This window comes from Danio rerio, chromosome 6, assembly GCF_052040795.2.
Source record: "Danio rerio strain M-AB ecotype USA chromosome 6, GRCz13ab, whole genome shotgun sequence".
In the NCBI taxonomy this organism is placed as follows: domain Eukaryota; kingdom Metazoa; phylum Chordata; class Actinopteri; order Cypriniformes; family Danionidae; genus Danio; species Danio rerio.
Window position 1 is genome coordinate 20,650,890 of NC_141026.1, and position 12,522 is coordinate 20,663,411.

At 38.6% G+C, this 12,522-nt stretch overlaps 1 protein-coding gene and 1 pseudogene across 1 annotated transcript; both read left to right on the forward strand.

The window, feature by feature from the left end:
- Positions 1–866: 866 nt before the first annotated feature.
- Positions 867–10,761, forward strand: LOC147843482 (uncharacterized; annotated as a pseudogene).
- Positions 3,324–7,103, forward strand: LOC147843483 (E3 SUMO-protein ligase ZBED1-like). The gene is made up of 2 exons (XM_087256245.1): positions 3,324–5,073; positions 5,967–7,103. Exons 1-2 carry the CDS (start codon positions 4,779–4,781, stop codon positions 6,311–6,313), a joined length of 642 nt encoding a protein of 213 aa, XP_087112371.1. The 5' UTR covers positions 3,324–4,778; the 3' UTR covers positions 6,314–7,103.
- Positions 10,762–12,522: the final 1,761 nt, after the last annotated feature.

The window sequence follows — 12,522 nt, forward strand, 5'->3', positions numbered from 1 at the left end:
GTTTCAACTATTAAACTCATTACTGCTTCCACTTACTAGCTCAAATGTGATGACCCCACCTCATCACAATGTTGAGGCTAAATGGCCGATTTTTAGGGAGTAATGATTTAAGTTTATAATACAAATATATATATAAAAAAAAAAAACACTGTGTGGAGCACATTCATGTATCATACCACTAAGTGGTGCACTAAGTGCATGCTTTGCTAAAAAGATTATTAATCTAGTTTTGAACTGCGAATGTGTGTCTGAGCCTCGGACATTATCAGGAAAGCTATTACAGAGTTTTGGAGCCATAGATGAGGAGGCTCGACCTCCTTTACTCGACTTTGCTATTCTAGGTACTACCAGAACCCCTGATTTTTGAGATCTTAAAGAGCAGGCTAGATCGTAGCAAGAAAGAAGGTTGGTTAAATAAACAAGAGCTAGATTATTTAAAGCTTTATAGGTAAGAAGCAATATTTTAAAATCAATACAAAACTTAACAGGCAGACAGTGTAAGGAGGATAAAATTGGGGTTATATTATCATATTTTCTAGACCTGGTAAGAACTCTGGCAGCTGCATTTAACTGGCTGAAGTTTATTTATAGAGGGTGCTGGGCAGGCAGCGAACAGAATTACAGTAATCCAGCCTAGGAGTCATAAAAGCATGTACTAGCTTTTCTGCATCTGAGATGGATAGCATACTTCGTAACTTAGCAATTTTTCTCAGATAAAAAAGGCAGTTTTTGTGAGATGGAAGATATGATTTTCAAAACATATTGCTGTCTAATATGACACCCAGATCTCACCCAGAGTTCTAATGCTGCATTCACACTACACAGAAAAAGTGTCAAGCGCGAATGAGGTGGCGTGCTTCGTGCGAATGAAGAGGTGCGAGTTGAGCGTTTTGCGTGATTGATGCACAAATCGATCAAGTACGAAAATCTGAAATTCAGTGGACATTCGTGCCACGTTAACCAATCAGGAGCTTTTTCTTTTAGGGGCGTGCTTATGATGTATCGCCTGTTGTTGATGTCCCGGGGGTAAATCTTCCTGTCAATGTAGTCTCTAGGAGTTGATGAATTCAGAGAGCTGGAAGCACCCCTGAAAGGATCCAGTAGACTCAGACACGGTCCCAAACGAATCGACGCTGTTTTCCAGCCTTCATAAAGGACTTAAACACAGTTATTCTCTCAATAAAATCCATGTAAGCCATGTAGCACTGAAGCTACAGTCACCAGGCAGACAGAAGCCCTGGCCATCATGTGGATCCATGTATATTTTGAAGTGAATTTGATGTGCGAATGAAGCAGATTTGATGGGCAAATAAAGCAGATTTTGACGCGCAAATGAAATGAACTCAAAATGTTCACGCGTCTATTTACACATGAATGGCACGATTTATCCCCGCATTTCGTGTCTGGTGTGAACACAGCAAAATGTTTCATGGTCAACAAGGGAGGAGCTTATGATACAATGTTTCAACCAATAGTTACAATGTCTCAACCAATCAGATGTGCATGCGGTAGCTGGTCACTTGATGCGATAGCGTAAATTTAGGTGCCAGTTCTTGAATCCCATCTTAACGCCATCATTGCGATCTGTGAAGGTAAGTTAATTTCCTCAATATTTGCATGTAAGACTATTCAATACTCAATATAAGATATTGGATGTAATTTCGTGATGGATCTGTTCTGTAAAATCCTCAAATAAGGCATAAATCGTTTGAAACCCTCGTTATTGAGGCCGTTATAAGCATCGGAGCAGACCAAGCGAGTCGCTCTTTCCCCGTGATCTATTATTATCAAAAATATTATAATTATAATAGGATAAAAGTAATATTGAAATGTTTTGTATAATAAAAATGATTTAAAAAATAATTATTTTATCTTTTATTATATAGTGACAATGCTTAATCACCGTATAATAATAATAATTCTAAAAACAGTAATTAAAATTTTAATGTTAGTCATAATAATAATAACAATCAGGAACAATGAACATATTTTGTCTTAGCACAAAGACGTCATTCATTATATACAATGATAATAATATATAAATAATAGTGATGACAAATTGGTTATTAATAATAATGAAATATCTTGCTAGCACAGGTCCATCATTCATTATAGACCATATAATATTAAATCAGCATTAACTGGGGTCCGTTCTTCGTGATGATGATTTGGCAGATCCTGGATCTTTTCATCTCGATAACTGATCTCTCGCTAATTTTGTTCTTCAAACAAGTTTGCGAATCAGATTAGAATGTCTGGATGAACTGATCTGAGATCGCTGCGTGTGTTGTGAAGGAACGATCTATCGATCCTCGAAATCATGATCAGCATTGCAATGATTGGCTAAGGGCAGTGTAATGACATCATCTGATATTCAATTATCCATGTGAGCAAAATTGCATCAAATTAGCAGTTAACCGTTTGTTAAATATGACACGCAATAACCTTCCACATTTGTTGTGAGCTGCAGGCTTTACACTTTCATGTGTCAAGGGTATTCATCATGTATTTCAATGCAAATCAATGTATTTAGTTCTACATTTAGAAAAGATTTTCTTTATCATAGTAGCTGTTTTTTAAGCGGTGTAAAGAATAACTGGATGTTTACAAAGCATTTTGATATTGGTGAAGGTGTCTGCAACTTTTTGTGAAGCATCAAATCACCGGCATATTAACTGTCAAAACATGTTTATGACTGCATGTATTATTGCTTTTAAAAAAAGTCACATATTGTCCATTTCTATTATACACAAATTGTTCTAAAGCGATCTAAAAAGTTCATACTAATACGTTTTCTCTTTATATATATAACTATATATAATTATATTTATAGTTAAAAATAGTTCCTATATTCCCAAGTATATAAAAGTACTACTGTAAGAAAATATCAGCATTTGGTACATACTTTCAGTATTTTCTTTGCATGAACTGAGCCGATCTAATCCTGTTTATATGAATTGAGCCTGCTGCTGAGCAGGTTTGATCTACCAGAACTGTTGCTATGACAACAACTCTCGGATCAGCTTTGAAATGTAAATAAAAATGGAGGACAGCATAAAGAAAACTCTGATGAAAAAAGAATTGATTTGCATGTCTTAAAGAAAGAAGAAAATCACAAATTTTTTATTCAAGACACAATAAAAAAATTACAAACTTCAGAACTACAAATTCTGCAAGTCCAAAGGACAAGGATAAAGGATACCTTCTTTTCTACTGCGGTCAGGGACCCCTCTGGATGGAATTCGTTAGACCACAGAATATAGGGCTCATACCTCATTTAAGGTTAAATATGATTGGCTGACTCACAAAGTAGAGATGCGCGGTTGGCGGTTACAGCCGCGGACTCCGCGGATAAACCGCGGATCGGGCGGATGACGAGACGAAAAATAATATTTTAATTAAATTCGGGCGGGTGGCGGGCGGTTGTATCAATCAAATAAAAAAAAATTATAAATTGTTAAATATGATCTGACTATACCTACATCCAAAAAAATCTAGCACACTTTGAAATAGTCAAATTTTCATCAGTCAGTATGGCTAGTCGAGTCAATGCAAATCGACTGCCTGTTATTATCAGAGATGGCAACGCCGGCGAAGGAGGTACGTGATAAACTCAAAAAAGGAGAATTAAAAACAAAGGAAATAGAAGGTCAGAAAAGTGTTGCCTGGATTAAGTTTTACAAAGTGGTAAATCAGGATGACACCAGTGCAGGCTATGTAATTTGCAAAACCTGTGAAGCAGTTTATGTTCATGACAGCCACAAGACGGGTAAGTCTAACATGGTGCATCACAAGTGTGCTGCTAAACCTCAAACCTCCACAAACATCTTGACAAGTTTTGTCCGTCGAGATCCCAATAGAGTACCACAGGATGTAAAATCAAAGCTGACGGATGCATGTGTGAACCTGTGCTCTGTTGATATGCGCCCGTTCGATATTGTTTCTGGTAAAGGATTCCACCAAGTGGCCCAGACGTTGATTGACATTGGAGCTAAGTTCGGTGCTGTTGACGCTAGTGCCATCTTACCCCATCGGCAAACAGTGTGCGATCGGGCAAAGAAGCAGGCTTCCATTGATAAGCAGAAACTTTCAGAGGCCATCCAGAAAGCTTTAACCAGCAACGGTGGTATTGCCGTAACCACAGATATGTGGACAGATGAGTTTAAAAAGAGGGCATACACAGTCTTGACATGTCACTACATCAGTCAGTGGAAGCTGGAAAATCGTATTTTGGCAACGGTGGAATTTGACCCTACCCTGAAAAAACCAGCGAAAACCTTAATGAGCAGATAACCAGTGTGTTAACGTCCTACGGAATACAAACAGACAAAATTGTTTTTGTCACTGACCAGGGCGCGAACATAAAGGCTGCACTTCGTTCATACCACTGGATTCCGTGCTCCGCACACATCCTTAACACGGTGCTAAGACATACATTCAGTACAAAGAATGACTCCGAGTCCGATGGCATTGAAGATATAGTCGACATGATCGATTACTGCAAAGAGCTCGTTGCATACCTAAAGAGAACCGGTGCTATCGCCAGCCTAGAGCACACTGTAAATCAAGAATGTGATGTGCGATGGAACAGCAAAGTCACTATGTTGGAATCGATACAGAAACAATACCAAGACATAAGAGAGCTGCTAAAGAACAGAGACCAAGAACATCGCCTTGGTGGCATCCATTAGGATCAACTCAAACACTTGATCGACTTTCTCACCCTTTTCAAGTTAGCAATCAGCGAGCTTGAAGGGGAACATTACCCAACCATTCACATGGTGTTGCTATGGTTTTCTAAACTCAAAAAACACTGTGAGCCCAAGTTTGGAGACCCACCTTACATGAAAAGTATCCACTCTCGCGCGTCTGCCCTTCTTGATGAGAAGATGTGCCCTAATGCTACTCATAAAATCGCCACTTTTCTCCACCCGAAATTTAAGTCCCTGAAAATGCTGGTAGAGGAGGACAGACGAGAGATGATGAAGCAAATTCGCGAACTTCTACCAGAGGAAGACGTCCGTGTAAGTGATGGAAAAGACCCTGTCACCGAGCCTATGCCAGCAACAGAAGGTGGGTCGATACTTTGCTTATGAGGGTCCAGCAACCTTTTCGTTATAAAGTGCCATATATTATATATATATATATATATATATATATATATATATATATATATATATATATATATATAGTATAACTTGTTTCATTAATTGTACTGTAATGTAATAATAATTTATAATTGAGGAGCTGTTTTTTTCAAAACGCGATAAATTCATTTCAAAAGGTTTCAGGAAAATGACAAATTTTACCTATACCCACACATTTTGAGAATATTCAATTTATCCTGGATAAAGTTTTTTTTTTTTTTTTTTGCTTAGTCTGACTCTGAACATGTTGAAAGATGATTAATAAATCCAACAACAGTATTTTTAATGATAAATTCAAAGTTGTTTTTTCCTTTTCAAAACGCTATAAATCCACCCCCCCCAAAACGCTATAAATCTCTTCTCTCTCTCTCTCTCTCTCTCTCTCTCTCTCTCTCTCTCTCTCTCTATATATATATATATATATATATATATATATATATATATATATATATATATATATAAATGTATGATTTGTCCTTTTTTAAAAGTCTTTTGTCATTTAGTTTTCGTGTTTGCATTTATGAGGAAAAAACATGTGACAGTTCTCCATTACGGACGCGACCACTCTAAAAAGCGGCACTGAGACTTTCAAACTTTCACAGAGACCTCAAACAAAAAACACAAAGGCAAAGCCTTTCTTTAAAGCGAATTTCGTTTTTGTATTAATTGTATCTTAATTTGAATCCATGTTTCATAAATTAATTTATTCTCGATTGTGTAGGTTATTTTTCATTAAGTGTAAAATATTAGGCTGTGTATACTGACGTGGATCAATTATTAACGTGGATCAATTGTTAAGATTTCACCTGTCTTTTGTAGGCATAGCTGGCACACCAACAAAAAAGCCTAGGACTGACTTCACAGAATGGGAGGAGGAATCGGATACACAAATTCTGGATGAAGTACAGAAGTATTCCTCTACAAACTTCCTTATAGACAAATCAGCAGAGGAAAATCTACTTTCCTTTTGGGAGAAACAAGGCCGGTCATTCCCACGACTACAGCACCTTGCCAAGAGAATTTTATGCATTCCAGCAACAAGTGCTGCGAGCGAGCGCTCCTTCAGTGCAGCAGGGCGCATTATAGAGGCCAGGCGCTCTCGTCTGAATCCTGACACTGTAGATGCCATTTTATTCCTGCATAGTGCCAAGAAAAATTCAAGCTAGACCTAGGTCAGGTGTATTAAACCAACTAGCCTATGTTTTTTAGGCTACAGATAGCCCATGTTTAATATAAACTTTTGAGTTCGGTCAGCTGATAATTTTACGTTCATGGTTTAGCCTATTCTATTCATGTTGGCCTCGCTTTTACGTTCCGAGGCTAAGGTTATTTTGCCAGAATTTCTGTCGCAACTGTGATGGTGTAGTTTTTCATTATGCTTTAAGTTTGTGGGGATGATCCTAAGTTCCTAACTTGTCATACAGCCAGTTTAGTCTGGTCAGACTCGATGTTCGGGATGAGCATATTTATTTTTCTAATATAATTTCTTATTAAGGCTTATAGCTACGATATGACGTTTTTATATATATTTTTTCAACTGTTTGCCAAAGCATGCGACTATATCCTATGCCTACATTAAGATATTTATGTTAATATTTTTTTACTGCCTGTTGTTTCTTTTGGCATACAAAATAGGCATTGTCTGATAGAGATATCAATAAAAGTTCATCTGTGTCGCAGAATTGGTGTTGTTTCCGATTTCTACAAGCTCAATAACATCCACAACAAAAATAATAAATAAATAAATAAATAGTCAAAAAAATGTGCCCATTAATTAGATGTGCAAGGCAAGCAGGTACGTTTTTGGGCTTGCTATAGACAACTGCAAATGTGAACATTATTAGGCTATAATGTAAATGACTTATTCTATCTATTTGCTAAAAAAAAGTGAAATAAGCATTTAGTAGTAGGCTAAACAGCAGCATGTTGAAATGATGTGTCAAAATGCGTTTTCTATTAGGCTACAATGAAATTGTACAGTACAGTGCGTTTAATGTGGGTTATTTATTTATTTTTGTCCCTGTGCGCCGACCGGAGACGGAGTTCACTGCTGATATTCTGAGAGCTTTATAGGGTGCTTCTCATTTCTTATTTGTGCATCCTCGTTTCGAGGGATGCGAGGGAAGGACGCAAGGAAAAGACTCGAGGATCGAGGAATTGAATCAAGCGAAATGACACGTCCTCGTATCGTTTAGCGTCACTTTAAAGCGTCGTCAATTAATGCTGGATTTGACTTGCAAGTTTGGATTAACTACATGTTTACATTAAAGGCACTCTCTATTCTCTAATAATCAATAAAGAAACATTCACTGTATAATGAAAAAGGAATAAGCCATTCAAATAAAGAGCCCAATCAGCAGATGGCGGGCGGGTTGCGGTTTTAAAAATTGGTCAAAAATGTTGGTGCGGATGGATGGCGGACGGATAATGAGTTTTGTGATGCGGTTGCGGATAAAATAATAGCCCATCCGCGCATCTCTATCACAAAGTCATTGTACAACGCACCAACAATGAAAACAATGGTCACAATGCAACTTTGTAAAGAAGCATTGTCCTGGATTGGTCAAACAAATTGAAGAATGGATCTCACTAGGTGTCAAGCCAGATGTTATTCAACTGGAAGCTTACAAATGGTCCAGATATCATGGGCACACCAACTTAAACAACCGGCAGTACTTTGTTACTTCAAAAGGCATTGAGAGTATCCGCACATGCTTGGTACGCCACAACCATTTGGATAAAGATGAGGCTATTAGTTCACCCAAATTATTAAACAATCACTGCAAGGACGGTATTTCCAGCCCTTCTCCCATGAAGAAGACCTCATAATTATCCTTCAGACACCTAACATGAGAGCGAATCTACAAAGACATGGAAAAATATACTTTTGGATGCTACTCATTGTGTCAACCAGAACAATTTTTCCACTTTATACACTAGCTGTAAGAGATGATTATGGCCATGGAGTTCCAGTTGCTTTTATAATTACAAGCAATGAGAAAGAGGCAACACTGGAACTAGCGTTACATCAGTTAAGGAGAGCGTGTCCTACTGCACCAAGGTAAATATTTTTAGCAGTTTTTCTTTGGCTGTTGTTTTATATTTTCAATTGACATGTAACATTACATGATCAGACCCAGAAATGTTACTCCACTGACAAAACTCTTTTAATTTTATTTGGAAAAAAACAAGATGAATTAACTTAAGAACAAAACCGCATAAGGTAGGGTTGTTTTGAAATAATTAATCTTTAAAACAAATATAGTGTGTAAATGCAAAGCCCCCTAAAAAACAATTATTGAAACAATCTGCCAATTATTCACAAATTTATGAATTGATTCTAATAATCACAAATATATTAATTAATTCTAATTATGTGCCGTTTTGCTTTCCCCCAGGCGCTTCATGGTGGACAAGGATATGTATGAGATGAATGCCCTGTAAAAAATCTTTCCAGAGTTAGATCTTGCTGTGCTGGTGGTATCATGTTATACAAGTACGAGTTTTATCATTTAGAACATTAACAAATCTTACTGTTACAATCTGTTGGATAGCTATATATATATATATAAACAAACCAGAGTAATCTGATGTTTAGGCTGTTGTCCGTTAGCTATCAAAGACAGACTCTGGGGTCAGTGGATCATCAAATACTGATATAAGGACAGAAATAATTGCCTTTATTCGAAAGATAAAGCTTTGTGCGACAGTAGGTTTACTTTTTTTTTCTTTTTTTGCTGTTTATAACTTTACACACAGACTTTTAACACAAACTTGCCAAGATTGCATTTCTTTGGTATCACGATATTAAAAGCAGAAAAAGTAATGTTTTATTTGCTAAGTAATAATTATATTATATAATATATATAATTATATATAATATATATTATATATAATAGTTTTTTTTTAAATAAAATTTATTGTGATTTAAAATAAAATTTTAGAGCAGTTACTGTTAATGTTTAAAATATGGTGACTTGTTGCTCAAGAAACACATGACTGTTTTAACATTTATTATAACAGTTTAATAAATTATAACATTTTAAGTAATTATTTTTTTAACTTTTTATAAAAATAGTAACATGAATTCAAGTCTACTCCTGAGGAATTTCTCAAGAGGTTTGAAGGTTTCCCAGCTCCTGCTCATACATCAAATAACACTGGCTGGAAATGTGACATGGGGTGCTATCATACACCCGGCGCAAGGCGCAAATGTTTGCTAGTTTCAGCTTGACGCAAGTGTCGTTTTGACGTTTTACACCACACTGTTTAAATAGCAAATGCATTTGTGCTCATCTGTGCGTCTGTAGGCGTTCTGGTCTAAAAAAGGAGGTGTGTTAAGGTGCATTGCTGGCGCTATTTTGAGACAACTAAAATAGACCACGCCATAGACCGACTGAAAGTTGGTCTAAAGTCCAGTGCAGGTTATATCTGATTATTTAAAGAATTGCAACAATGCGATTGTGATAGGCAGGTCTAATGTGCGTACATGTTGCTTATTTCACACACGATACGCAGTACAAGTTATGTTTAAATATGAAAAAAAGAATTAATAAGTAATAATAAAATATTATTATTGTGTATATAAATAAAAATACCTACATGACATAATAGATAGTGATTGCATGCATCAAATTAGCTCACCTATCTACAGTAATGATGAAAATGGCTAAATTTGACCAGTTTTATCAGTAATATAGTTATGCATTTTATTTTGTTTAGCCAAATGGAGTACCTTTTGGGCCAAAGAATTGGGAGACGGAGGAGGCCGAGGGTCCACCGACCAAGGTCCACATATTTGTTGCTGTATGAGGTGGAGTGTCATCAGAGGCTACAGTTATCTCGCCAGGCAGTAACCGAATTCTGTCATCTTCTGGCTGATGACTAAGAAGCTAATGCATCCTGCATATATGCACTTCCCGTTGCTGTTAAAGTAACTGCTGCACTAAATGTTTTTGTGAGCAGGTGTTTTCAACATCCCCACAGTTCATATCCCAGCCTGCCGTAAGTTCGGCTATACATGCAGTAACATCAAGCCATGTCTGACATGTGCACAAATTCATAAAATTCCCTGTGAATTCCCTGGCTAAATTTGGATTTCCAGGTGTTGTGGGTGCAATAGTTTGTATTCGCGTGCAACTACGCGTGTCTGTCAGTTGTTGTTTTCATGTCATCAGCTGGGCGGTCACGTGATTGCTGTCACCGGCTGATGCTGTTGATTAGCCCCGCTCAGCTGATAATCAAGGCACCTCAGGTGCAGTGCATTTACTGCGCCTATATATGTTCAGTGTCCCTGTCTCACTTTGTCAGTTTGTTGTCCTCACGGTTCTCTGTGTCCTGTCAGGCTCTCATCATTGAATTCGCTGGTGGTGAGTGAGCTGGATGAGTTTCATGCCGAAGAACTTTTGATCTTCTCTGTTGACGACTTCGTCGAATTTTTTTATTTTTTCTGTTGACGGCTGCTCGTACTGTTTTAGCTATATTCTTGTTTGTTGAATATTTTGACATTGAGCCACTCACCTACCACCTTCTGCTACCAGCTCTTGTGTGTGTTCAATAAACTCTTTTACTTGCATTTGGGTCTCCCTGCTTTGTGTGTGACAGAACGAACTGACAATTATGGACTCAGCAAGTGCTTCTGAGATCAAGGAATTTCTTTTACGCAGTGCCACACACATGGATCAGTAAGACAAGCAGATGACAGTCACCAGCCAGGGCATTCAGGCTCTTGTCAATCAAGTCTCCGTATTGACCACTCAAGCCAGCCCCTCCCATCGACCCACCAGTCAGTCCTGTTTTTAATGAGAATCTCAGCTCCACTGAACTACGACTACCTCCACCGCAGAGTTACGCGGGCGAACCTCATTTGTGCCGAACCTTTTTAGCCAAATGCTCACTATACATCACACTCCACCCCTCGTCCTTTCCCAGCCAGGAGAGCAAAGTGGCCTTTATAATCAACCTGTTGTCAGGTAAGGCGGCACTATGGAGGACCATTGTGTGGGAGCAAAAACTTTCTTGTTGCAACACCTTCAAAGCCTTTTCGGAGGAACTCAGGACCGTGTTTGATCAAGCGGCTTCAGGGAAAGAGCGGAGCTACGTCAGGAGAATCGGAGCGTGGCAGAGTTTTCCATAGACTTCCGTACACTGGTGGCAGAGTGTAAGTGGAACATGGAGGCACAGTGGGATGTTTTTTCATGGACTCGCTGACCACATCAAGGATGAGATCTATGCCATGAAGCTGGCCAAAACATTAGATGGCCTCTTCGATCTGGCTCTCCGAGTGGACAATCGCCTGCAACAGAGATGTGCTCACAAGAAGCCCTGCCTTCAACACCTGGCGTCACAGATCTGTTTTTCATAGACAACGCCTTCTGATCCTGAGCCTGAGCCCATGCAGATGGGAAGATGTTGTCTTTCGTCGGAGGAGAGACGTCGTCAACGCAGAGAGGTTGTTTATGTACTGTGGAGTTGCGGGTCATTATGTGGCTATATCTCCAGCCAAGAGCAATAAGCCACCCATTGGTAAGAGGTTACAGGCGGGTGAGATTATGGTTTAAAAATACTTTCCCAACATTACATCATTACCTATAAAACTATGCTTTAATTCCAACACTCACGCCTGTCACGCGCTCATTGACTCCGGAGCGGAGGAAAATTTTATTGATTTCAAACTGGCTAGCAGTCTGAAAATCCCTTTTTCTCCTCTTTCCTCACCTATCGCGGTGCACGTCCTTAGTGGTCTGTCTCTCCCGACCATTACACACATCACTGCTCCCTTAAGACTCATTACCTCTGGTAATCACACAGAACTGAAAATTTTTTCTTAAAGAAACTATTTATACTCTTGTCATCCTGGGGCATCCTTGCTTGGTGCTACCTAAACCTCACATTGGGGTCATAATGCAGTATTTTCTTGGAGTGAGAGCTGTCACAAGTCCTGTTTATTGTCTGCCTGTTCTACTGTTTCTCGTTCTGTGTTTCAAGAGGAGCAGATGGATCTATCAAACGTGCCCCATGAGTACCATGACCTGAAGAGAGTGTTCAGTAAGTTCCGAGCTGCTTCTCTGCCTCCTCAAAACCCCTATGACTGTTCTATAGATTTATTGCCAGGTACGTCTCCGCCCAAGGGCAAGTTATTTTCGCTGTCTGTTCCAGAAAGGGAGGCCATGGAGAAATATACTTCTGATTCTCTAGCAGCCAAGATCATCTGTACGTCGTCTTCACCGGCAGGAGCGGAATTTTTTTGTGAAAAAGAAGGATGGTTCCCTTCGTCCGTGCATTGATTATTGAGGGCTGAACAGCATCACAGTTAAGAATACTCACCCTTTGCCGTTGATGTCTTCAGCGTTTGAACGTCTGCAAGGGGCTAACT

What these genes read in the sequence shown, in the direction of transcription:
- LOC147843483 (XM_087256245.1), top strand. Translation starts at nt 4,779, where the DNA reads ATGGTGTTGCTATGGTTTTCTAAACTCAAAAAACACTGTGAGCCCAAG. An exon ending in GCCTATGCCAGCAACAGAAG is followed by an intron (nt 5,074 to 5,966) that starts GTGGGTCGATAC and finishes TGTCTTTTGTAG; the next exon opens with GCATAGCTGGCACACCAACA.